The 27,797-nt window shown below is 37.8% G+C and overlaps 1 protein-coding gene across 10 annotated transcripts in view; it reads left to right on the plus strand.

Moving 5' to 3' along the window:
* The window catches only part of KIF1B (kinesin family member 1B), a 100,008-nt gene that overhangs the window by 10,001 nt on the left and 62,210 nt on the right, over positions 1–27,797 (plus strand). For 4 of the 10 annotated variants that reach the window (XM_064525577.1, XM_064525583.1, XM_064525580.1 and 1 more), the window contains exons 3-14: positions 13,279–13,355; positions 16,320–16,499; positions 18,560–18,625; positions 19,978–20,156; positions 20,990–21,101; positions 22,139–22,216; positions 22,706–22,771; positions 23,528–23,545; positions 24,276–24,351; positions 24,564–24,642; positions 25,204–25,346; positions 26,519–26,560. In XM_064525577.1, coding sequence (XP_064381647.1) covers positions 13,279–13,355; positions 16,320–16,499; positions 18,560–18,625; positions 19,978–20,156; positions 20,990–21,101; positions 22,139–22,216; positions 22,706–22,771; positions 23,528–23,545; positions 24,276–24,351; positions 24,564–24,642; positions 25,204–25,346; positions 26,519–26,560 — 1,116 coding nt within the window. The remainder of the gene's footprint in view (positions 1–13,278; positions 13,356–16,319; positions 16,500–18,559; positions 18,626–19,977; positions 20,157–20,989; positions 21,102–22,138; positions 22,217–22,705; positions 22,772–23,527; positions 23,546–24,275; positions 24,352–24,563; positions 24,643–25,203; positions 25,347–26,518; positions 26,561–27,797) is intronic. The other 6 variants (XM_064525578.1, XM_064525581.1, XM_064525584.1 and 3 more) reach the window with 2 other exon arrangements.

Raw genomic sequence — 27,797 nt, forward strand, 5'->3', positions numbered from 1 at the left:
AGTGAACCATATATACCTTGAGGGAAAAGTTAATGGATTCTGACTTTTTATATTAATAAATTACTCCCTGAGAGGATCCCTCTGTTAATAAACCCTCCTTTCTGTTAGTTTGACACTGCCCAGTATATTGTTTGTTTCATATTCTGCTAATATACTATATTTTCAAGTAAAACTTGGCTCGAGTAGACTTTTAAGTTGCATTTGTATTGGTGGTTTGTTGGTAAAGTCCCAGCTAAGACTGATACTTCTAAAATGACCCTAATGCATCTTTGCCGTTTCTGAAATAATTTTGCTTAATTTTTGGCAGTCTTTTCCTAAGTTTGAAATGTTATCCACTTTTATATTTTCTTTAATTTACTAGATAACTGGCTTATTGTGCTTTAGGTTAAACTCGATGGCGTTTTGGAGTGACTGAGGAACAGATCATGAAGCACTGGACTTCAGCATAACTTGATTTGGATGTATTTTGTCTTTTAACTCTTGCTTTTCCATTTTTTTTGTTCAGAGTGGTTTACGTCAATGCATCTTATCCACTGTGTGTTAATTAGTGTATGCCCCTTCCATAAATTACTATTTTTATGGTGAATGGGAAAATGATCCTGCTGCATAATATGTGGGATGAAAAGTGAGCTGTAGATCTGAGTTTTGTGTATCAGTGTTGCTTGTACTCATTTTTGTATCAATTTTTGAAATACACCCCATATAAGCAACACTGACAGCTGCTGTCTTGGATTACTGAAATGAAAAGCTAAACTGTTCTGTATCTAAAGCGCTCTTCAGTGTCTTTTCTTTTTGGTGGAAATAGTTTGATAATCCTGTTCATAAATAACGCATAAACAAAAAGCTGAAATGAAGCTGAGCAGAGGCTCAAGCTAGTAGCTACAAGACTGCATTTAGATAGTCGTTGTTAGCAAGGAGTGCAGCTATCTTATTCTTTTAAAAAGATAAATAAGTACATGGAAAACTAAACCAATGGAGCAGCAAAATAAGAAGTACCCTACTCATAACTTGTCCTCTGTAATTGGTTATGTTAATTGTGCAAAAGACTAATCAAATCAGGATTTAGCATTACGTACATATTGTAGCTTGTGGGTACCAGTGGCAGAACAAAGAAAAGTGATCTGTGCACTCTAGTTCATGTGAGATTATTGTACATTCTGATTTGCCACAAAGTTTATGTATATAGAAGTGTACTTGGACAATCTAGGTATCTGAAGGATATAAGTGATTGGATCCCCCCCCCCCCCCCAGGCTAGGATTGAAAGTAGAGCATTCAGATTTTAATTCAGTGATGGTCTTTATAGCTCTGTGATGTTGGAAGGTTCTTTTCTGGATTACTTAAGGTATTGGATGTTTAATGAAAATAGGGATTCTAAGCCCTGCTCTCCTTGATAGAGGAGTGTCCCATCTGCTGCTTACATTAGTCACAGCTGCTGCTGTAGACAGATGACAGCTAGGTTCTCAAACAGGCATCCTTGGCATCAGAAAAGCTTCGTAAAACATTATGGAGTTAATTTGTAGATGTCAAGTAGGCATTTAGAGAAAAAAAATTTTAATATAGAAACACTTATTTTGAATTCGTTTTCTGCTTGTTTTTTTTTTCTTTTAAGTTGTATCCTGATTTATGCAGTAGTCCTGGAGCAGAAGAAAAATGACTGGGAAAGTAGGACTCAAACTTGAAGGGACTGGATTTATGGCGTTCTTGTCTATATTGCTGGTATTTGACAGCAAAAACTAAAGCGTTAAAATTCTTGAAAGGTTGATAGAGCAAAGTAACCCTATCAGCAATTCACCCATTTCTCGATGGGTATACATTAACATGGCCTACTGTTAAATTTTGCCTTATTCAGTGTTATCCGTCTGTAAAAAGTAGTAACCTCTTTCAAAGATTCTTAATGGTAAATGAAAAAAATATGATTTGCGACTTTGTTGCTTTGTGATCTAATTTTTAACTGTTTTCTGAATGAAAAGGTATACTGAATTGGAGGAAAAAACCTACTGTGTGTATACAGCTTTAGGGGAATAATAAATTTTTCTTCTGAAGTATTATTCTGTAAGGTCAGTTTGGACAGTTTCACTGAGGAACTAGTATCACGGAAATAATCTTTGGTCTAAATTAATGATGAGATAAGAGTCCTTAGAAACAGGCTTTTATTTAGACTGGCACCAAGGACATGTAGATATTAAAGAAGTGGAGGTTTATGTAGCAGCTACTACGTAGGTAGAGAAGATAAGCAAGAAGACTTCATTGTAATTCTGTCTTACCCAGTAACTTTACTTTTTTCTTCTCCTCTCAAAAAACAGAAATGATGCATTTTCAATGAAAAAATAGAATAGGTGGGAGGATTCATTGCCATAGATTGAGAGTCAAGACTGAAATCTATCTTCTGAAAATTAATAGTTTTAGATAGCTCAAAAAAATGAGTACCACGTTGCTCTGATGTGACTCGTGCCTGCTGAGAAACATTGGCTCTTAAAGCATTTCTTGATTAGTATTTTTTCCACATGCAGCCTGTTTGTGTGTGTTTGTTTTTAAGTCCTTCCATTTATTTTTTCTTTTTATGCTTGCATCTTGTATGATGAAATTGCCTTGAGAAAATAAACCAAAGTGGAGGCAAGTGACTTAACCTCTGTCCTGGTTTCCTATTTTGTAAATCCTTGCAAGTGTGATTAAAACTAAATGAATGCATGTCAAATATGTTGACATTATGCTGCAGTCATGGTAGATGTGTTATCAAGATAGATTATTTTATGGCAAAATGAACTGTGTCTCCTGTGGAAGATGCATGGATTGCCTTGCAGTTGAATTTAAGTTGGGAATTGGTTTGGAAGACAAGCCAAATGAGTTGCAATAGTAGAGATTCCCCAAGTTCTTTTAATGACTCTCCTGCCACCAGCTACTACACTTGTTAAATCCTGTAACCCCCCCCCCCCAAAAAAAAAAGACTTGAACACGAGTTTGCCTCAGAGAGGAAATCGAGGCAATTACTATGCAAAAGAAAGTATTATCTTTAGATAACTGTACCACTAGTGGAGTTTGGGGAGTGGGAGTTGCTTTTTTTTTTTTTTTTCCTAATACCATTTGGTCTCTCTAGGAGTGGGAGATGTACTCAGAAAGCAAATGGTGCCAGAAGATGTAATGTTGAACATAGACATTAAGCAAAGACTTTCTATATTTGAACATTAGATCTCTTCATGTTTTGCAAGGCTAGGGATTTCTGTTGCTCGTCTCTAAGTCTGTCTGAATCAGTATCTCTGAATGCCCTGCAATATTGCCAATTTGTACGTTTTGTTACAAGTCTTGAGTATTTTTGGGGAGAGGAAAAAAATATCCTGGATTTTTTGTCAAGAGCTTTGTTTTTGTTTTGAAAGCCTTTCTCTCTTTTGTGATTGCATTAAAAAAACTTAAAATGTTAATTCTGCACAATTTGAAAGAAATTAGTTTTGTTTCGGAGGGTGATTTGGAGAAGATGGGAGGAGAAGATGAACAGATTATGACTTTTAAGTGTTGACTGTAGGAATAATGGGTCTGGAGCAAGACCGTAGGATAGCTAGTATGTTTCAGCTAATGTTAAATGCAATTTGACTACTTTTTAAAAACTGTTAAGGAGCTGGTACAGAACCGCAGTAGAGAGCGATAATACCGCTAATGAGCCCAGAGAAGTTTCCTGTGTCAATAGTAAATCATATGTGAAATGCTGCCCCTTCAGAGTCGGAGTGCCTACTGACCAAGGACACAGAGACAAGGCTTTAGAAACCATTCCTTTTAATCAAATGCTTAAATAATGTACCTCCTCTCAATACGCAACTAGAAGCAAAAAACAAACAAACCCCCCCCCCAAAAAATTGTTGATGAGAACTACTTTAATAATTGGACAATTTGACTGCTGTTGACGCTGGCGGAACTGACTCGCCTGGATTCTGGTGTTACATCATGACCTCTTAATGTAGTGCTGACATATATCTGAAGGTCAGAATGGCCTTTGGAGATGGCCATTGGCTTTTGGAGATACAGTCAAGTAAAATGAGGGGGAGGGAGGAGGAAAGATTGCTTTATCTGCTTTGAAACAGAAAACACACAAGGAAAGAATTCAGCTCAACCCCAAGTGTTTAGCCAAGTATGTGCATAAGCCAGATGCAACTTCTGCAGTTATAGGACTTTGTGGGTAGTCAGATGACAATTTGGAAGTTTTGGGATGGATTCGATTCAGCTTTTCAGATAGCTAGGACAGTGTGGTTCAGCTAGCTCCCACTTGATGCAAAGCCTGCTGGCATGCTGTTCTCCCAGAACACCAGCTGTAGAGATGGTATTTATAGCAGTTGGATCTCTAAGAGCAGCTGAGGATGAGAGCAGCTTTCCAGCAGCTTCTGTGAGCAAGCCTTTGCTTTGCTCTGGTGCTGTTGAGCACGACTCCCTCCCCCACCTAGCCTTTCTCCCAGTGCAGGTTTGGAATTCCACAGTGGGGAGAAAATCCGGTTGAATTCCAACACAAGCTGTTCTTAGCTTCTCTTTGGTTTCCTTTCCTTTAATGACTTGAAAAATGCAAACAATGCTTTGCAAAGCAAGCACTGTTTTACAAGCTGGAAGTGTCCATTTCCCTTCGTTTATCTCTTGTAATAACAGCCCTGCAAGGCTTTCTTATAAAAACAATATAGCCATATATCTGATTGCAACGTATGCCTAGGAAAGAAGCCTGTATTAAACATGTCTTTGTGGGGTATTATTCACGTTCCAGCACATAAGCGTGCCTGCTCCACCCTGCTCTCAGTAACGAACATATTCTCATTGTTGTCATTCCTGTCTACAGATGGCGCAGATATATTTTCCAGACACATGCGTTTTAAGAGACTGTGTATATTTAATGTTAATTTGGTCTTGGGGATTGGATTCTGAAAGACCAAGATCTCTTTTTATTTTTTAAATTGATTATGCAGAAATCATAAAATAACACTGCTGCTTATATTGATTGAAATGGAATTTGAAGGAGTCACAAAAAAGAATTATTTGGTATTCATTTCCTTAAAAGTTGCTGATTTTACAGAAGAAATCTTACCGCTTCCAAAGTTCTGTCTAGACTAGCATATTTTCTGAAAACTTTTATCCAACCCTTTACCAGTGATAAATGAGATCAAAAGTGTAGACAGGACAGTGCCTTTCTTGCTAGCTGTATTTCTAATGTGTGTTAGCATTTGGTAGGAATGTGTGTTCTGCGTACATTGCTGCTGCCACTAGGAGAACTATTGAAACATGCTGGTGTCAAGCTTCTTTTGTGAGATGAAAACCCTTCGTTTGAACTGGTTTTGTTCTGGATGTGGAAATAAAAGGCTTTGTGCCTTCAGCATTGACAGATGGGGTAGCAGTATAGGCATGGAAGATGTAAATGCCCAAAAGCAGAATGAATTGCACAGATGTTGGAAGCTCAACTTCTCCAGTGCCATACCTGATTTTCACTGTTAATGGCTTTTATTTTTGGCTAGCAATTGATAAGAGCTTTTGGGGTTATTAATCTGTGAATCTTTCCCTCCCCAGCACAGACTGTATAGCAGTTAATCCCAGGATTTAGTCCAAGTTAATTCTCTTTGCTGGTGTTATCTGAAGTGCAGACTGCAGTTAGCCAGTTCTTCTCTGGAGTACCGTACAGAGCGACTAGTATGTGGCATGTCTGATGGTGGGATGCCCTGTAATATGAGTCTGATTGCTAATGAAGGTGGAGCTGTTCAATCTAGTGACTTGACTTTAAATGCAATGAGGAATATGAGATTAAGTTTAAAGTATTACCTCATGTGCTTCACGCTGTCCTTCCATTTCAAGGACTTATTAGAAAGAGCTGCTTGTATCCCAAGATACTGAATTGCAAGCAATTTCTAACCTGCAAAATTTATGGCATGCAGAAGAGTGGTGTTGACTGACTTGGAAATAAGTTAGGCTTGGACCGCAAATTCAACACAACACTTAAGTAGTTCAAAAGTAATTTTGCTCTTTCTTTGTGTCTGCACAAAACTGTGTGGCTGAGCAGATGGGAGGGGAATGAGGGGGCTGATCATGGATAAAGCTTCACCTTTCCCTTGCCCTGAGGTTTGCAGTCCCTCTTCACTTGGTTAGTTTTAATGGAAAATGGAAGTGCAAGTCCAGAATTGAAGGCTTGAAGTGGGAATGTACTTGTATGTTTATATATTTGGGAAGGGAAGTGAAGAGTCAGAATGCTACTTCTTTTGGTAGTGTTTGTTCCGGCTGAAAGCATCCCAGAAGACTAACTTTGCATCGGATCTCTGTTGTGCTCCGCTTTCTGGTTATAATTGTAAAAAGAAGTGCGTATTTGATGTATGCTTTCTTGAATACAAGTTTCAGCAAGCCAAGATTGGACTTTAAGGCAAAAATATTTAGATGTCTAAAATAACAATTGAAATGTAAAATAATATATATTACAAAATACATAGTTAGTGTTTCAATACTGAAGCTGTCTTCTTTGCAAATAGGTTTTTTTTTTTTTAATTAAAAATTAGTAATGGATTTGGTCTAGTAGATTTGAAAGTCTGAAAATGTATTTTATTTCTGTGCTAGCTGACAGAGTGGGTGGTGGATGGTATGAAAAATGTCAGTTAAGGAACAAATAGTGATCTAGAGAGTGATCTGTGTAAGCGCCTCATGCCTGGAAGTAAAGTTGCCTGTTTAAGGGTGGGTAAAATCAAACATTTCATGGAGGACTGATGTGGTGGTGTTGACACAGCACGTCTATGATCATAATTCCTTCATTGTTTGCGCTTGTCTTTCTCCTTATCTTTTGTTAGACTATGTTGTCCTTACTATTGCCTTTCCTTGTGCAAAGACCAATTGGTTTAAGTATGTAGTTTTCTTCTTATAATCTGAATCTTCATTAAGAACCATGTGTTCTGTTTGGAAAAAGTCCTTTCTTGGAGCTATCCATACATATCAGCTGCATCTGAAAATGGAGAAAGAGCCGGGGGGGGGGGGGGGGGGGAGGGGCGGAAGCTGTGTCATTTCTATTGTATTAGTTGACTAAGTGGAGGAGAAGGACTGGCATTGTTCTTTTGTGTTTGAGGGAGCGTGGGAATACAAGTTATATAACTATCTCTTATGTTTCTGGCCATAGGTCACTTTTTATCTTCTACTTTGCCCCTGCAGTTTTCCAGCTGTGCAATTGTGCAGGATCCATTTTGATAAGAAGGCATCAAGAATGTGATGTTGATCTTTCTAAAGCTTTGGAGCCCACTTTCAATTTTGGAAGTCATATTGTTATTATGGAAATAGTGCCTGTGAGCTGCATTTTAAGATTGTCACTGTGTTTGGGTTTTGACTTGTTCTTTGGGAGTGCTAAATTGACTTCTTCCTCACAGATGATGATGGTCACGTCATCCAATTTGTTGGCAACGTTACTTATTTTCATATGTTTTTCTACTCTTCCCAAACTCATTCAGTGGCAAGCTATATGTACAAAGTGTAGTGTGTAGACTGGAATTACAACTGCTGGGTCATATACTACTACTACATAGTATGCTTCAGAAAACCACAGTTTGCAAAAGAGGTTAGGATGGCATGTGTTTTCTTATGTACAAAATATGATGCAAATTTTTTTTACTAGGATAACTGCTGTATGTAGATTATTTGGTATGGAGAAATGTTTTTTGAAACTGTTGGTGAGTGGTGTACATGATATGTACGTTTGTAGTTAAATGTCAAAAATAAACATCAAACAGCTTAAAAATTGTTTAAATAATTTGAACTTCAGAGAATGTATAGATCACTGTTACTTAAAGGCACCGCAGCATGAAGCAACAGTGTATGGCTTACCCTATAATTGTAAAGAAAAAGAAGCTTTTAAAATGCAAGCCTACTTTCTATACAGCTTGTGTGTCGCTGGATGGGGATGGCAGTGATGGCAATGCTGCATATTCACGTAGTGTGTTTTTATTTAAATATTATGTCAATTTATGACATCTAATAGTTTTCTGCCTATTCTATTTGCTTACCAAGCTAGAAAACTGATGTAAATATTGTGCCTTAAGTTGAAGCATATTATGAATTCCCAGAAATTTTGAGTAGTTTGAATAAAAAGACAAACTGGACATTTATTTTCCCCCAACTAAAGCAATAAGTTGCAGAATGTATTTTTGACACATGAATATTCCTATGCCTTTTCCTCAGCCTCCTGTTCTGAAGGAAAACGATGGACTGCAAATCTGAACTTTGGTTAGTTGATTGATCCCAGAGGAGTTTTAATAACTGAAGAAGGAGAATAGTATCTTCAACTTGTTTTATCCTTTTCACATTTCTGTCAGAGTTGTACGTAATCTTTTTCATTACCAACATTATAGGTTGTTTTTAATACTTCTAGTCTCTGATGTGTGCAGAAAACCTGAACTTGTGGAAAGCTGAAAGATTTCACATGACCTAAGAAACTGGCTCTTGGTGAAGTGTGGGGCCTGGAAAAGGGATTGAGTTTCTCAGAAGCTGGCTGCTTAGGCTTACTCCAGCATTTAAAAGTTGCTAGAGTGTCATGCTGATGGTAACTAATTATAGCTCCAGCACAAAGCTTAGTGTCAGTTTGCAAACAGAAAAGTTAATTGCCACATTGGGCCTTTGAAATAGCAGATAAACAAATTCATTCGGTAAGATAAAAAGGCCATTAATGTGTTCCCTGCTGTGATCATCTGCTTTATTGCCTTTCTCATTTCCTGAGGCTCTGTAATTAATCCATTAGCTTGCGTACCATGCCATGAGTCTGATGTGGTGCGAGGAGATAGATGATGACCTGTTTCATGATTCACTAATAATGGTTCATCTTGGCCTTGCATGCTTTAAAAAACAAACAAAATAACTCAAAAGCTTTTAGTGTTGTTTTGGGTATTGGAGCCACTGGAAGCAGTTCTCTTAATTTTTAATTCTATTCATTTCCTTGTTCAACTGAAAACACAGCTTGTGAATAACATGATACGTAATGGTGCCTGCTCAGTCTAGTTTATGCCTGATCATGGGTTATTCTAGGATCCTGCTTGTTTTTTGCAGTTTGCCATATGAAATTTTAGGTTACAGCTTGCTTGTACTGTAAGAATTACTTTTCATTTTCTTCTTTCTTTCTGAAATATTCATTAGATTCCTTACAAGTAGCCAGATTTCATGGATCTGCTTGTCCCTCCAAAGAAGATACTTGGTGCAATTCAGGTTAGGTCAGTTGCTTTAAGTTGAACTCCTGCTTTCTTAGCTGCCTCACCATCTTTTGTCAGGTGTCATGTCTGACTTCATTATCTACCTGGTCAGTTGGTTCAAACTCGGACTGCGTCAGACATGACTGATGCTAGCTACTCACTTCATGCTCAGTGTTTTTAGTGAAGAAGGTTTCGGTGCGCTTGATGTTAGTTGAGGTCATAATCTTGCACTTTCACAATCAGTCTCCTCTGATGAATTTCTTTGTAAACAGACTAAGAATTCTGTTAAACTACTGATGAAAGTGAAGGATACAGTCTGTCTGTAAGCAACAGGAATTGGATAAATAGACCTGGAGCTTGGAGCTGCAGGTGCATGAGAAGGCTGTGGCTGGATCTCAGTAGTGAGGGGCAGCATGCAGAGTTCTTGGCAGCCAGGAGGCTTCCTCTGTTTCATTCCTGTTGCTGTGGAAGGCTTTGGCTGGGCCGCTGCATTCCCAACCTCTGACATAGCTGTCTTCTTGCATGTTAGTCACCCTTTCCTAGTGTCATGCTTCCCAGGATATGCTTTGGGAAAAATGTGCACCCTTAGAAAGTAGTTTTTAAGATAGTGAGCTGGACATGGAACTTGGTGTGAAGGAGGTGAGGGAAGCCTCTCTGTCTTTTTTTTTTTTTTTTTTTTTTTTTTTAAAAAAAGCATAAATTTTGGAGCCTGAACTTTACTCTTCATGAATGTGATGGATCAAATTTAGGATTGAAGCAGGTGGGGTAAGCTGTATGGCAAGTGTGTATTGCCTTTCCAAACACCAACCAAACTGAGTGGAGAAACTAGTTAGTCTTTTAAGTGAAGCAGTTGGCTTCTGTGCTTTCTTTCTGTAAGAGGTGGCCTTTTCCTAAAGATTTTTAAGTTTGGGTCTTTGTCTCTTTTTTTTGTTTGTTTGTTTTTTTTTTTTTTTTTTGTTTAGGCAATCAATGGGAAATGTGTATTTTCACAACAAACTCATTTTTGAATAATGCTGGAGTTTGAATAATGCTGCTTGCTCTGTTTTCTGTTTTGGACCACAGTAGAATCTTAGCATGCAATCCAACTTTATTGTTTCCTTGGAGAGAACAAATATGGCTTTGTCTTGGCCAAGAGAGGTGGCTTTTTTTTAATTAAAAAAAAAAAGAAAAAAGAATGCTTGCTATTTCACTGTAGAGTCTATGAGGAGACAAATCACTCATGCCATGAGGTAAATAGGTGAGATCAGAACTCTTTGCTGTGATCGCGTTTGTCCCTTAGGATAAAATTACAATGATGTGACATAAGGGTAATTAATACTTTTCTTTTTTTTTTTAGCTTGTTGTTAAAAACACTTTTCTTGGTCGGTGAAGATGTAGCTGTACTTCTGCTTGTCTTGATTCCCTTCCCAATTTGCCATGTCATGAGCTTCCCATTTCTGGGACAGTGTTGCAAATGCAAAGTATCAGTGAAGGTAGATGCTCCTCCCTAGCCATCATTCCTCTTGCAAGAGTAGTGTCAGTTTGGGTTGAAAACAGTTTGCTGTTGGGATTAAGCAACAGAGTGCAGGTTGTCAGGAGAGATGCTGGCAATACATTTATTCCTGTAGCTGCTTAGTATTGCTAATTATATAGAGAGATGAATCCTATTTATTGCTGCTTTGTTTTGTTTTTAAGTTAGATTACTTTGCTTAATCTCTTACTCCAAAGTAATTGAAGAAAATAATGTTATTCACCCCACGCTGAACTAATTTGAAGGCTCTTCTCTCTCCCTCCCCCCCCATGTTTTCATGGATGGAAACTTTTTGTTACAAGACATTACTACTTCATTACCTTTCAGAGCTTTGATGTTAAATGGTTGAAAGGGAAATGAGAAGTTGTTGAATGGTAGTAGTCTAGAAAATACTGGAAGTAAAGAACTGATTTAAGTTTGGGGCAGGGAGGGAGTGTCTTTTGGGGTTTGTTATTTGTTCACTTTGACTTTAGAACTTGTTGAAGTGTGTGTGCGTTTACTGCTGTCTGGCTGAGACTAGTAAAGGGAAACAACTCATGTATGATCACTTAGGTTACCAGTTTGTTGTATGTTGATGCCCATGTTGCTACCCAGAGCCACATGCATTTTTGACTTGTGATGCTGTACCGGTACAAGGCATATTATTCATTGGCTTTGGATGTCTGTGAGCTTTTATAAGGCAAGAATGTCAGCACAAGGCGCATCCAAGTGAAATGGAATTGGCCACAAGAAATACAGTAGCAACTGTTGCTATTTGCAATCCACAGAGCAATCCCTTCTCCACACTGTAGTCTTGAGCAGCAGCCTTGCCCAGGGACACAGCATGTAGGAGAGTGGTTAAATTCTGAATGGGATTCTGTAACTCCATCTTTTCAAAGACTTCAGTGCAAGCTGGAGTTAAGTTAATAATGTTTGAATTGGAGAGGTATGGATGTTAATTTATGATAGAGGAAAAGGGAGAAGCCCACATCTTCCAGAAGCATAAGTGAACTGTCTTGAACATGTGAGAAACAGGTAACCTTTGTTTAGGATGACTAGTATCAGAAAGCAAATTTTTCCCAGGAAGACTGTCCCCACCTATGTATAGATTCTTTCTGTGCAGGTTTTGCATGCATGTATTTTATTAATATGGATCACTCCCAAAGGCAGATTGTCCCTTAAGGTACAGATGGGTATTTATAAATCTAAGGTGATCTATCTAATTTTGATACTCTGAAGAGTATTTCTTTTTAAAATCCTTATTTGTTGAGATGGTTTTGAAAGTGTCTGCTGGCAAATGATGATAGATTTAAGTATTTCCATCACTGTAGTCTTGAAAAGAGGAAACAGTAGAGATCCACTTCTGCAGCAAGAGCTGTGCTTATAAATTAGCCTTCTTGGAATACTGAAGCTACAGGCATCTATTAAAGTGACAGCTGAATTCATTGCATATTTATCACCTGCAGGCAGAAGATATGTAGCTGTCTTGTTGGGAAAAAAAATGTATATTTTCATATATGTGTGTGTATATGTATGCACACACAGATTAAAGGTATCTGGAAGAGCTTTCATTAATTTGTGGGGAATGCATGTATGTGTATTGGAAGGATTGGTGGATTTCAGATATACTGATGTGAGGAGAAAATTTTTTTTGCAAATAAAGTTTATTCTCAGTGGAGGCAGAATGTGGTATTTGTAGTGTGTCCATTGGCCTGACTCACTTGGAAAAGCTTACATTCTTACCTTATATACCTTGGAAAGAAAACTAAGATAAGGATTACAAGAGCTGCAAAGGAGGTCAGCTTTTTGAACGGGACTTATAAAAGCTATAGCATGGGAGCTATACACAAGTGTTTTCATTTTGTTTTGCTTATTTTTGTGTGAACCTCATCATAGGGTCACCGTAAATTATACTGAAGTTCCAAAGAAAATACTTTCTTGGGGTGACTGTGGGACTCAGTAGCTGTATACAGTAAGAGCATTTACAAGTAATTTGGTTGGTTCAATTAATGCCAGTCCTATTAAAATCTGTGTGGGCTATGTATACGTAGAAAAACATTGAAATATAAATATACTATACAGTATAATCCCTGAAGTGTTCGTAGAGCCAACTCTCTTTTCATATGTTCCCTCAATGCCCTGCGAATTCCAAGCTTCTTAAAGAAAATCCTTATGCAGTGAGCTCTTTTACTGTGTAACATGCATTTCAAAATAGGCTTGACTTCTCCTGCTGTGAAATCAATATGATTTCCTGAGCTCTTCATGATTGAAGTGCTTAGCCTTCTTGTGCATTTTGGATCTTCCTTCTTGCTAATATCTCTTCACTCCTCAAAGTGTGGCCCAGCCTAAAGGCGAGGGACACTTTGGCTCTCTATCACAATTAAGAACTTTGTTTAGTAGCCGCTTTCCTATTAGGAATGCTTATTCCTTATTTCAAACAGGGCCTATAAAAACACAGTGCTAGGAAGCTGTGAATCTATTACTTTCATCCTAATACTCCTGTGCAGTGTGTGAATTCTCAATGTGAATACCCAGACTTGCAGAATAAGTTGAGGGTCAGCAGTCTTGTGTGCTCTTAAACACCAAGTTAGTAAGAGTTTGAATTTTTTCTTTTTCCCCTGTAGGTATTGTCAACCCAAAGAATCCCAAGGAAGCGCCAAAGTCCTTCAGCTTTGACTACTCCTATTGGTCACATACATCGGTAAGTTGTTACTTACAAGTAATACAATGTTTTTGCTGACTGGCTTCATTTAACTACTTTTATCACCCTCCCCCCCCCCCCCCCCCCCCATCACTCCATTCTCTTCAAATGTTTCTGAATTGACTGTTTTGCACTCTCATTCAGTTAAAGGCTTATCATTGTATGTTGTCTTTTCCCATTGTGGGGGGGGGGGGGGGGGGGGAAGGGGCAGGCAGGCAGGGGGAAGACTAAGCTCCTAGGGCTTGGTAACAAGTTGTGGTTACTTGAAAGAGATTACTGAAAATACTCACCAACACTGTGTTCCATGTATTTTAAGGATGCATGTGAACCGTGGTTGCTTCAGTTCTGCCCTTGATTAGACAAGTGAAAGTTGCTCAAGTACTTGCAGTTCAAGGAAAGATGTGATCTGGATTCTCTTGGCATATCAGGAAAAGGTAGAGTAGTGATCCATGTTTCTGTTAGCTGCCAAAGCAATAAACTGTCATCTAACTGCTCTGCCCCACCCTCCTGTGAGTGGATTCTGAGGTCTTGCTGACTTCCAGTAATTGTTCTACAGCTGAACTGTGGTGTTCTACCCTTTATACCCCTCTCCTGCCTTATTTTCTTAAAAGATTAAAAAAAAAAAAAAAGCGTTAACACTTCTCCGAATTTAATAGTAGTGATTTGGGTGATGCAAATAGGACTTAATATTTCTGAGCAAACCTGTGGCCAGCAAGAGTATTTTCATGATGAAAATTTAGAGAAGCTTGGATTTGTGCAGGTCTCTCACTGAATCTTCCTGTTGAATAGCCTGATCTCAAAGTAGCCCTGCAAGCAGATTACAGTGTGAGTCAGAGAAACGTTATGGACATGCTAATTGACAAAAACTAGCAGTTATGCAGCATTAAGAAAGAGAACTCATCTGATAAAACCTTGAGCCTAACATCATAATGTCACCACACTTGAATTTTGTCCTGATTTCAGGAAGAAATAATGTTAAAATCCCAACATTTCAGGAAAAGAAAATGCTAGATTAATAATAACATAGTGATGTCTGGTGTAATGACCTGCTCGTACAAAATCACATTTCAGTGATACATTGTCTGTGCAGTCTTTTCTGACGTGCAGCATAAAACATCTGCATAGATTCTCATTATTGTGATAACCAAATTTCTCAAATATCGACCAAGGACTTTGCTAAATGATCAAGAAAGGACTTCAGGAATAAGAGGTAACATAATACACAGCAAATCCTGTTTTCTATCACCATTTTTGCATCCTGGACCTTTCCTGGTGCTGCATCTTGGATTGTGTCCAGTAACTGGATGTTGGCGTGTGGTCGGAGTACAATGCCTGAGTGCCTGAAATTTCCTGCACAGAAAATGGAGGATTAATTTCAGTTTGTGAAGTTTTGTTTTGAACAGCTTGTGCACTTGCCATGAGATCTGGCAACTGTATTCTTTTTGACGTCTTAAAGTTGTGGTTTTTTACTGCATGTGCAGCAGTGCCTCTTTCATCAGACAGTTACGATGATGGTGCTTTATCTTTCAAGATCTTTTGTGGGGGGGTTATCTTTAATAGTATGAGGTGGAGATTGTCTAGATTCTTCTTTGACATACTCTCCATTGAAAAGGTGTATTTTTCCTGAGAAGAAAAATGTTTTTAACTCTTGTTTCCTGATCTTGATTTGATAATCTGTGGCTATATTGAGCAGTTGTTAGTTCTGTTTATTTGGTATCATAATTTTCAGTAATTTTTCTGCTCTTATCAGTCACATACCTTTTTATTGTGTATTTTTGTTCTGGTCACCAAAATACTCAGTTTGTCAGGGTTTTTTTTTTTTTTGCTTACCTGCTGGAGAGGGATAGATGGTAAATCAGAAATGAATTTAAGATTTAATTGGTTCAGTTGATTCTTTGGGCCTGAGTATGAACTGATACTGTGAGCATTTGCACTTTGTTGGGCAAGGTTTTAAAGGAAGTATTAAGAATAAGTTTTGTTAAGAATAAGTTTCCTTACCTCCATGGTAAGGGATTTTGGTGCTCTTTTTATTTCCATCTGGGGGGCGGGGAGAGTAGTATCAAATATTTTACGTTAACTGAACAAAGCCACGCATTCATGCTTTCCTATGGGTCTTCAGCTGAGTTATTGGGTTTTTTTTTCTACCTACTTCAACATGCTCACTTCTTAGAAAACAGTTGGTGCAAAATGGAATGCAAACTTTTCAGTTGGATATTAAAAGCGATGCTTTATTTTCTCCTTCTACAGACTTCTACCACTGGATGCATCCATAGCAAAGATTTTTTTTTCTTTTTTATTACTAGGATAAATTACTCTACAACTAGCTTTATTTTCAACATCATATTTCAGTTTTATTGCTGACCTTGAGTTTAACCACACAAAAATGTTCTGATACCAGTTCAGCTACTTGCTATATGAGATATAACCTGGATCAGGTTACAGGCAGTAGAATCAGACAGCTGCAAGACAAACACGATCATTTTAATGATTTGCTTATTTTTTAGATTGAGTGCAACTTTTGCTTCCCACCCCCTCACTCCAGCCAAGCCCTTGTTGAGACCAGCCGCTGTGGGATTTTGTTACTTCCAGGCCTTTGTGTTGACTTGTCTTGACTCGCTGAACTCTGCTCTTGAAGTTTCTCCTCCCTTCCAAACACTTTGAATCATGTTTTTCTGTGATCTTGCACAAAGCTATTTAAGTAGTGTCAACAATGTTCGTAAAGCAGAATTGGTTCCTTGTGCAGATTTTTCCCTTGACAGGAATGGATGGTCCTGTCAAGGCTGTCAGTGTCATTCTACTCCAGCTGGTACTGCCTTGGGAAGAGTCTGTGTAAAAACGTACTAGGTTGCCTTTTCCTAAGGGGTCAACTGACAAGATAAAAATGAAATAAAACTAACTGCTTTTTGAAATGTTACTTGCGTGAGAGGAGAAGACTACATTGATGCTGTTTTCATGTCTCTTCAGCCTGAAGATCCCTGCTTTGCATCTCAGAGCCGTGTGTACAATGATATCGGGAAGGAGATGCTGCTGCATGCCTTTGAGGGCTACAATGTATGCATTTTTGCCTATGGGCAAACTGGAGCTGGGAAATCCTACACAATGATGGGCAAGCAAGAGGAGAGCCAAGCAGGCATAATCCCACAGGTAGAACAGAACCCAAAAAAGGGGATTTATTTTACATAGCATGTTCAGATGCTTACTTGCTGATACAGTCTTTTTATATTGCAATAGCAATTCACAGAAAGCCACAGCTTACTTCTGAAGTGAAGTGCTAGTTTAAAGAGTGCTAGTTTCTTGAATCCTTCTCTGACTTGAGCTAGGATAGCACATGAGCACTCTTTATTGAGCAGGAATTCAGGAGGTGATATTGCTGATGAACACACCGCAAACTTATTGTTGAAACAAGTCTTATGAAGCTAAAAAGTGATTAATATATTGATATCTTACAAGAAATGAAGTATATCATAGTGTTGGTATGAGATATTTAGAGCATCTGAATGCAGCCCAGTGTTACTCCCCCTGAAATTTGTTCTGAAATTCGCCTGTGAAATGTAAGGAAATTGAGATACCCCCATAGGAAATTCTGGCTGACACACACTCGATGCTATCATAATAAAGTCAGAATACTGTAGCTGTTGGCTGTACAGCACTCCTAAATGCAGGCCTGCCTTGGTATGTAGGCACTGATAGTGGACCACGTTTGTTGGAAGATACTGCATCCCTCCATACCCAAAGTAGAAATCTGAGGTTGGATTTCAATAAATAAATATGCTGAACAGCATTTGAGTCGTCATTCTGCTGTTGGTTTGCAGTAGGAGGCATTGGCCCTCTGCCACAGGTATGAAATAGGCAATGCACAGTAGTGTTCTCTGTTAATAGCACAGACATCTGTACTGAAATACGTAACAAGTGTTCTGTTACCATTTGAGGTTGCATATAGGTTAGCTTAAAATAGTTTTGGAAGACTGTATTTGTACAAGTATGCAGAGTTAATCCGATGAAAGAGATAATTGTTATATCTAGGCATTTTATTTTTCTTGCATTAATATTAAATGTCAGAGTATTACAGGTGAAATTAGTTGAAGATCTGTGACAACAGCTTGGTATTTAAATCGTGTTATAATCATGATATTCCAGTTTGTCTTTCTGTACCCTCAAGTACATATGAATTAAAGGCTATGCTAAAAAAAAAATACTTAATGCCCCCGTTACCTACTATAGCTTCTAAACAAAATCTTTTCCCGGCAATTTCACTTTGAGTCTTCCCATAAAGGAACAAAGTGAATTGTCTTCAGGGAGAGCTTGTTGAATCTCTTCTTTCTTGCTAGGTATGCAAAAGGTACAGCACAATAATATACCAAGTAATATAGGTTCTTGACACTAAATTCTTCTGTGTTGGCAAAATTCCCTGAACCTATCAGCCAGTCCCTACTGTGAAAATTTTATCATGCTTTAGCCATGTATTGACTTAATTCTCCAGAGCATATACTTTTAAAATTGCCTGTGTTCTTCATATTCTGGGTATTTTCCATACAGTGGCTTGTAGGTATGTGTTTCAGAAGCCTGTTTCTACCCTTGTCCCTCTCTGTACCCATGCTTTTTAGTCTCCTTATACATATCCATAGGCTTGCCCACTGCTCGTTTCTTCTTCCTTTATTATCCTCGTTTTGGGTTTTATATTTCACTTATTTATAGACAAGCACTCTTGAAGTAGTAGGCTGCTAATAGCTGATGTGAAGGTGCTGTTAACTGATTTTGAAACAGTATCTGAATTCTGGAACTTTAACTGAGCAATGAATTGACAGAAGATTATTCTCTTAAAAATAAATAGATTGTTTTTATGACTGGGAGAGGATTAAGTATCAGATTTTTCTAAAGCATCATTTCTTCCTAAAACTCTTACTTCTAATTTCATTTATAGGCTTTAATTTTATAATGAGTAATTTTTCTAATTTTTTAGTACAGAATAATAACATTGGCTAAATCTAGAACAACTCTTGAGAGGCTATATAAAATAAGTTATCAAGGTTGCATAATAGTGTTGAGGAATTGAGATTAAGTACCTTCCCAGTCAGGCTCTCTGTGGTTGATGTAATTTGTTCTTTTTCTTCCTCTGCCCTGGCTCGAAATATTGACATGTCATAGAGTTAGTTGTTACTGCTCAGTCATGACCAGTTACTGACTCTTGCTTAATCTCTCTCCAGCTATGTGAAGAACTGTTCGAGAAAATCAATGACAACAGCAATGAAGAAATGTCGTATTCTGTAGAGGTAAGTATAATGAGACATCGAAAGATATTTGTCCTGGAAATCAAAGTGACCTTAGCTGCTGCATTATTGATGCTGCATTTAGATTGATGCTTTTGAAAGCATTTGTCTTTTCTCTGTTTCATATTTGATATAAATGTACAAGTAAAACCTTTTTGGGACCAGGATTTCTTTGTTTGGAGGACTTTTTTTTACCTTTGTTTTGAAAAATAGTGTACTTTGACTACCTTGTGGGAATAGCAATTATGATGTAAACGATGCACTGAGAAGCCAAAAGATGAATTTACAGGTTTTTTTTTTTGACTGCTGGATGGAAGACCTGTTCTACATGTTTCTTATCAATATAGTCATAATTCATATTCTGTATAGGCCTTGTTTGGAATATCTTAGTTACGTAGTCTTACATGGCATCTCCTATTATTAAATTGAGTTTATGGACAGATTGGGAATAGAAGAGCATAGCTGATACAACACTGCATGTAAGAGTTCTTCTTGTCTGTTGTATGTCGTAGGCTGAGCTGAAACTGGCTGAGGCAGGTCTGGGATATGAGTCCAAAAAGCATATATCCACAGTTAGCTAAGATGAAAAATAAGGGCTACATAAAAGTAGTTTGCTGCAGAGATCTGTTTTAGGTGTTAACATACTGTTTACTTCATAGCTAAATAGGTATTGATTTGTTAGTTGCAGTGCCCAAAAAATGCACCAAGTATGTCTTGTTTCATTTCTTAGGTTTGTTACAAAGTTTTAGTTGCATAACTTTTGGTGATACTGGTGATGAGAAATGCAAAGAATGTATTTAAAAATAATCTTGCTTTTAATTCTGTTTCAAAGCATGCAGATTTAAAATAACCATAGTTTGAAAAATTATGCTGATGACTCAGGAATTCTACAGGCCTTGGGTACAGATTAGAACCAAAAGGTGCCTTATAAAGAAACTCACTTTTCTTTTTCCTTCTTAGTTTTGCTTTGGAGGATGGTAAGGGAAGTTCCTTGTAAGCACACTCTTTTTACTGTCTTGTTTGCTTCTTCAGAAAGATAGTTTTGCGTATTTGTCCTACACTGAGAAAGTTAAGTTGGTTATTAACTCAAATGTAATAAATTTTAATTAAGTGCCAGTGTTTTTTAAATCTCTGGGGGATCTATATGTGCAGGAAAGGTCTGCAACTTATGCTAGAGACCTAATATTCTTCCTTTTTCCCAGTATTTCAAGCTATTAAACTGAGACACTCACCTATAGCTTTCTGTTAGAGGACAAGGAGGACTTTCTGCTGGTGCCACTCTGAAATGCTGCAGAGCTTCTTTCAAAAGAAGCCTTAAGAATCACTAAATTTTCTATGCAAATTCCCATTTTCAGGTGAGTTATATGGAGATTTATTGTGAGAGGGTCAGAGACTTATTAAACCCAAAGAACAAGGGAAATTTGCGTGTGCGAGAACATCCTCTGCTTGGCCCATATGTGGAAGATCTGTCCAAGCTAGCAGTCACATCTTACACAGACATTGCGGACCTCATGGATGCTGGGAACAAAGCCAGGTTAGTGATGGTAGTTTGTTAGAATGGCTTTTTTTCTTTCTCATGGGAGTACAGCGGCATACAGCACCAAATTTGAAATACCTTCTGTGATGCCCTGGCACTTTTTTTTTTAAAAAACTCATGTCAGATTAGATATCTAATGAAAATATGCAGTGATCAATGCTGTTAAGAGAACAAAGTTGATTTATGTGGTAAAATAGTGCTGCAAATTATTTTATAGATATTTAAAGCTTGTAATGGCTTGAGATAAAATACGTAAATTACGTTAGCTTTCAAAAAGTTTGCCTTCCTTGTGTAATGTATTTGTATATATACAAATACATATATATTTGTATATTTTGTATATTTGTATTATTTGTCCATATGCAAATACATATATATTTGTATAAATAAACATGTAAGCACAGTATCCTCTTTCAGTCATGCAAGTGATCAGGACCAAAGCTTGGCATTCCAACTTTAGGTTCTGGTTTAGCATTAGTTTCTATCGTAAGTCAGTTGTAGATTTTAGTAAGTTGTTCCATTTAACAGTCCATGTGGGAAAGAGTGACACAAATGCTGCTGACATTTTCTTGTGTGTGTGAGTGTAAGGTAGATTAGTGAGTATATGGATTGAGGATGCTGTGTTTAAATTGTAGTATAGTCAGGAAAAATTCAGCAGTGAAAATCAAAGGGGTTGTTAATGGTAGTCAGTGTGGCTTGCTCTTAGTCACATGGCAGAGGAACAACTGTACAGCCTCTTGATCTCATGCTTCTACAGGTGCATTCAGCCCTGCACTTGGAGCATAGAGGCTGCTGTTTTCTCAATACATGTGTATATATTCATCTTTTAGGACTGTGGCAGCTACCAACATGAATGAAACCAGCAGCCGTTCTCATGCTGTGTTTACAATTGTCTTCACTCAGAAGAAACATGACGCAGAAACTGATCTTTCCACAGAAAAGGTATGTTATAGATGAGAAGTGGCTTTCTGAGGACTGGTCATCACAGATTCTCCATGCAGTAACTTATTTTTGTTGGGAGTATCAAGTGAAAATGGGAATTAATTGTCATTTCTGCTGTTTTGTTTAAGGGTAAACTTGTTATATGCCTTTTCAGAGCCCTTTTATTTCTTATTGGATTTTAGCTGATCTTAATTCTAAAAACAACTAAATTAGGAACATGTGCAGGAGGAGAATATCTAGCAGAGGGAGGAGTATGGCCTTAAGACCTAGGTTCCATTGAGATAGAGAGAGATGAAATGAAACAAGTGAGTCTTCCCCTGTCTTATTTACAGAACCTTATGTGTTTCTGCCTGTCAGTGCCAAATTCTTTCCTCATTAGTTCTCCCCTGTGGGCACAGGATTAGGATGTAGTGTTATTTGGGCACTTTCTGGAATTTGCATTTTAAAAAGAAGAGCTCTATGGAGCAGTTTTCTAGCTTTTATTACTCTGTGGAATAGACACTCTGCATGGAAAAGTAGCTGAAGTACAGGTAATGTTCACATTTTTAAACTGATCACTGTGAAAAGATCTGAAAATTATATTGAAGACTTCCCCCCTCTCCCTTCAAAATGATCCAACTATGCAAAATTATCATTAACCGATAGGTAGTCTCTAGTGCCAGTGCTTTATTCCTGGTGTTACTAGAGGCAGGATGAAACATAAGTCTCTCTTCCTTTGAGGTTCTTATGTCATCTGCAGCAGCAAAACTTAAATTCTTTTGACATTGGTTTTGCACTGTTCATATGAGACCTCATTCTTTTTTTAAAATAATTTAGAGTATAGTGATTTTTAAAACAGAACATAGGCCAAGATGCTTCTTATCCGTAAGAGAACAGCATCAAGCTGATTGTTTGTGAAAACTTGGTTTGACTGTAGTGTTAAGCACACTTTGATTTACAGACAGTAGATATCTTTTAATGCTATAGAATTAATTCAAGATCTGTTCTTCTAGTTCACCACAAACTGATTCTAGTTGTTATTGCGTTTCTCTCTACAGGTCAGCAAGATTAGCCTTGTGGATCTAGCTGGGAGTGAGAGAGCTGATTCAACTGGTGCCAAAGGAACTCGATTGAAGGTATCAGGCCACTGATGTATGGGGAAAGGAAAGGAAGTTGGTGTACAAGCAGCATGAGGAGACTGTGCTTGACAAATAATAAGGAAAAGAAAGAATTGCTAAAATAAGGATGGAGAAAAATAGTCCCCAATATATCTAGATTGTCAGTCTTCTCTTAAAGATAAAATAGGTAAACAGTACTAAAACAATATTGTCTACCACTGGGATATCAGATTGGGGAAGGCCTAATTTTTTATGTAGCAGGATTTCTTTTGAACATGTAACTGGAATTCTTGGTCAGCTGAGTGTAGTGGAAGTGTGTGTCTGAGAAACTAGGATGTTAAGACCCAAGTGATTGTGGCACTGACTTGGAATGAAATGTGTTTTTTTGCAAGGCTGAAGACTTTTTTTTTTTTTTCCTTCAAATCATGGATGCTACTTTTGACTCCTTCAGTCTACAGAAGTTCATGTTTGATTTGACTTATATAATGTTGGATTCTGTTTTCCTAGGAAGGAGCAAATATAAACAAGTCTCTCACAACTCTGGGCAAAGTTATTTCAGCATTGGCTGAAGTGGTAAGTACAGCATTTTCTTATCTGCAACAAACTTTCCATAGCTGGTAAAACCAGGACAGTAAAAAAATGTGGACTACAGTAGAATCATTCACTGTTCTTGGCCTAGCATTCCTGGCATAGTTAGCTTTGTATATTTGATAGATGTACTGTAGTCTGTGAATCTGATATAGCCTGGTAGAAACTTTATCTGCAGGTAGATTGAAGGATTAGTATATTTAACTGTGAATATACCTTGGGAAAGGATCCTGTATTTATATAGTGGATATGCTGACTCTGCAAGCTTTTAGTTCTGCAGAACAATAGTTTTATTTTTATTGGAAAGAATTTTATAAAACTACTTGCAGTTTTCTTGGTTTAAATGTTAAAAATACCACATGTAATAATTTGATTGTCACTGGCTTTTTTTCCTGCAAAGCTGAGATTTAATACTGTGTTGAATTAAGTAAGCATCTAGTGATCCAAACCTAATATTCTAGGTTTACTAGAAGTACTTTTCTACTAAGTACTAAGAGCACTTCTCTACTCAAATAGTATTTTTCAAAAAAAACATTATTGCTGTTCTTAGAAGTGAGTTCTCAATAAGTTGGGAGAGGTCGACTGTATTTAAGTACTTCTGAGATGTTTTTATGAGAACTATTCTCATTCACTGGATTCCACAAGAAAAGGAAACATTTTCCAAGCTAACATGAAAATTATATATGAAGTCCTATAAAGAAGCTCACCTTGTATCTTCTTCCTCTTATGCTTTCAACTTAGGATAACTGCACCAGCAAGGTATGATGGGCCTGAGTGGTAGTGGATGTTGTTTTTTGATTGTCTGTAAAATTTTATTCTCTCCCCCTTGGAAGCAAAGAGCAGGGATATAGCTATCGCAGGATGGATACTTGCTTTTAATGCACCTCTTGAGTGTTAAGAGGAGTTCCCACACAATTTATAATCAAGCCTTTTATTGCAAAGTCATATCCTGTGTTAAATGTTGTGTGGAATTAAACTCGTGGCATCCCTTGAAGCAGGGTGTTTGCAAACTAACTATTCATAAGTCAACAGAAGATTAACTAGTTGTTCTTTCACATGCATCTCTGTAGCTGCGGAACCTCCTCTAGACTTCTGAGTACTCTAGAAAGTTACAATTATTCTAACAAAGTAAAAATGAATCTTCCCCTGGAATATGAAGATTTACTTCCTAGATTGTCTGAGAATGGTATTAGAACATAAACTTTATATGCCAGAAGGGTATTCTTCACACACAAGAAGACCTTTATGAAGGTAGTGCTTCAAGGGAATTCTCTGGGCTGCTTATCATCATTAGATATTTGAGTATGTTGCGTGTTATCTAATATTAAACTCAATTGCTTGTACAACTGAGGATAGGTCACCCCTCTGTTTCACTAGCCTCTGTATATACTGTTATAGTTCTTTTAGGACCTATCTTATGATTGTGACATCTTAAACTTCCATTTTCCAATGAGTGTGTATTTTTCAGTAGTGTGCTCTTTCTTTATAGAGTAAAAAAAAGAAGAAGACAGACTTCATACCATACAGGGATTCTGTGTTAACATGGCTGCTTCGAGAAAATCTAGGTATGGCTAATTTGCATGTGCCAGTATGGAAAGAAATTCTCACTAAATTTTCAGAATGTTTTTGCCTCACTTTACTTTTGTGCGTTACTGAGTAATATAGAATATAGTTGAATTTTACAGTTTACCTACTGAATATCAGTTTTTTCTATAATTATTGCCTGGACTGTGCACTGCAGTTTCATCAAAAACCTTACCTGTTTTGTTCATTATAGGTGGTAACTCCAGGACTGCCATGGTTGCTGCTTTGAGTCCAGCAGACATCAACTATGATGAAACTTTGAGCACTTTAAGGTACTTTATTTTTATCTGAGATTGGTAGGGTTAGCTGTTAGCTCTAATACCCTAAGGTTTGAAGGACAGGATATAGCTATTATGCCTTGAACATCTGGGGGGAAGAAAACTGTATACTGCAAGAACTCGATTGCTCTGAAAGGGGAAAACTAATCTTTCAAACGTGCTTACAAAGCTAGGGATTTGTTGCCTACACTTAACCTGAAATTGATAAAACTCCTCATCTCATGTTCCTGTATTCTTTTCCAGTGTGGTCCCTAAAGTTGAGCATGTTAGTTGAGCAGAGGCCTCAACACCACTGAATAAAGCTCACAAAAAAACCCCACTTGTCTGTCATACATGTGATGTACCTTGTTAGTACACCTTAAGTGGGACTTGTCTTTTTTGCACCAGTACCCTGTATTAAACTTGAATTCAGAGCATCACTGAATATAATCTTGGATTCTCTTCTGTTTTATAACTGCAAGCTAAATGTCTTCTATATTGCTACATTCCTGTGTTGCATGTGAGCACTTACATGTTCAGTATAAGGTGAACAAGGTTTGTTTTGGCTGGTTCCAGATATGCTGATCGTGCAAAACAGATTAAATGCAATGCTGTTATCAACGAAGACCCCAATGCCAAGCTGGTGCGTGAGCTGAAGGAGGAGGTGACACGGCTTAAGGATCTCCTGCGTGCCCAAGGGCTGGGAGATATTATTGACAGTAAGTGGATTAAATTTAATTAATATTGCCAATCCTTGCCATACTGCAGCTGGCCTCTCCTTTTGCAGAGGAGGGAGACCTGAACCTGTGAGAGAAAAGAGTTTAAAACAGTTAAGTGTAGGTGCTGACATGAAATCTTGCACGTGGTTCTAGGAATGGTAGCCTCTTTTTAAGCAACCCATCATAGGATCTTCTGTGGAGTTAATAGGCCACCTTCAAACTCTCAAGGAAAAGCATGCCAAGTTGGGAGTTTGGTATTCCTGTAGAAGCGATTTACTGTAACAGAACTTCATTAAAGAATCACCTTGGTGAGTTATGAAGGCCATTTTGTTGAGTTGCTGTTAAAAGGAGGATAGCTGTGGTATAGGCAGATAAGCTAACTTCATACTGAGAGGAGGCATCTTTTACTTCTGCTTGAGGGGCAGAAGGTCATTAGTTGATACCTGCCTCCAGTACTGTCCTTGCTCAGGAAGGAAAGTGATGCATACGTAATTCCTGCTAGTGTCCTGAATGGCAGAGCGTTTATCATCACTATGCAATTAGCTGTGAAGCAGATGCTTGTGAACAGAATAAGTTCTTTTGGGGCAAGATTTGGGATTAGGTTGGCAGAGCTGTACTGTGGGAGGTTCCACATTTTCTAAATATCGATTTGCTTTGCTATCAGTGTTAGCTTTTAAAGCCCCAGAACAAATTTGTGCCTGAATTATTTCCTGGCCCTCATTCCAATAAGGCGCGCAAATGACAATTTTAACTGCCACGTTTTTTTATAATAGGAACAGGAGTTTAGTTTCTAGGGAGGAAGATGCCTGTAAAAACACAGCATATATTCTTACAGATTACATTAATTCTGATTTGCTCTCTAAAAGAAAAAAAGGTTCAATGTGACTTCAAAAAAAAAAAGTGAATGTTGCAGTAGTTTCTGACTTGTCAGTGCTTGCTTATTTTCTGTGTGTTTTCGAGAGAATGGGGTCAGAAGACAATGAAATGCAGGTGTTTTTGTGCTTGGTACAGGGTGTATTTTTTTTGCTTCTGAAACAAAACTGAAGTGATGATGTGTTACTGAAAACTGCTTTGTTTCTCTAAACATCAAGTAGTATTCTCTTCCCTTCCCATGTCACTGTTGAACCTTGAATTTTGATCCTTCTTGTATTTTCCCTCCTGCTTCCCTTCAGTTGATCCAATGGGAGATGAATACTCTGGAAGTGGAGGCAAATGTGTGTATCGTGTGGTTCTCTTAACCTGCTTCCTTTGAGTCAGCTTTTAACTGAGCTTTGCATGCCAGCATTTCTCACAGGGAAATCCCAGACAGAACACTCATTGTGGAATGTAATGCATTTTTGTGGAGACTAGCTTAATCAATATTTCTTATATGGAGTCAATGGCTTAAAAAAAAAAGTGCAAAGTTAAAAATGCAACATGGTATGTCCATTGCTTTCTTGCTGGCAGAATATAGAGGGAGGGTGGTAACTCTTTAGTCTGTTTTCATGACAGCTAATGGTTTTGCTTCAAACCAGAAAATCTTTTTTCTCAAACCTTTCTCAAGTTACTGAAGTAAAAAAGGCTTCTTCACCTTTTAACTTCTTTTCCACATAAAGTATTTGTTGTAAATGTATCAGTCGATTAACTTGAAATTGTATTGGTTTCTTTTGGAGACTGAGTTTTTAATATAGTGTCTATACACAAAGAAAGTGTTGGACATCTTTTACTGATGACAGTCTCTTATTTGGGCTCTTAAACTTGTTGTTATTAATGTAGTTGCTTTGCAGAATGGAGCCTTGTTATCATTCTGAAGAAAATATTTTCAGTGTGAAGAAACTGATGAGGATCAGCTTAATAGGGTTAGAAACATTCAGTTCAACTGACTGCTTCTGTGAAAGAGGCATACGCATAATACATTGCAAGAGAAATGTCTGAATATCCGAAATGTATTCTCGGTAAGCTTTGGGTTGGTAGATTTTGTTTTAAACTTTTTTCAGCCAGTCTTCTCCACCCTCACTGTGAAAAAATCTCAGCTGGAAGAGATCTGTCTGAAATTTCCTAAAATTGAAGCTACTGGTGATGTGAAGACTCATCCTGGCCTTGTCTTGCATACTGATGCTGCTTCCAGTGTGTGCATATGTCATCTGTGTGAAAGCTGCAGCCTCCAAAAGAAGCGTGCATGGTGTTGAGGGTTTTGGTTCTCTGTGGTCACAGCAACTGCCAAAGCTATTGCAAGTGCCACTTCCTTTATCTCCAGGAGTGCATGCGTCTTGGCCTTTCAAGACTCCTTCCTCCCTGCTCTGCCATGCCTGCTTTCCTCATCCTAATGGCATTTCCATTCCTTAACCTCCTCTTCTTTTGTTAACCTTCCACCCCTGCTTCCTGTATTTGCAGATGGTGGTTTTCAAACTCACTTTATACAATCATCAGTTTCATGAGGCTGAAACAGCAGTTTGAATGTGGAGTAAACTA

The sequence above is a fragment of the Dromaius novaehollandiae genome, chromosome 24 (genome assembly GCF_036370855.1).
Source record: "Dromaius novaehollandiae isolate bDroNov1 chromosome 24, bDroNov1.hap1, whole genome shotgun sequence".
Taxonomy (NCBI): domain Eukaryota; kingdom Metazoa; phylum Chordata; class Aves; order Casuariiformes; family Dromaiidae; genus Dromaius; species Dromaius novaehollandiae.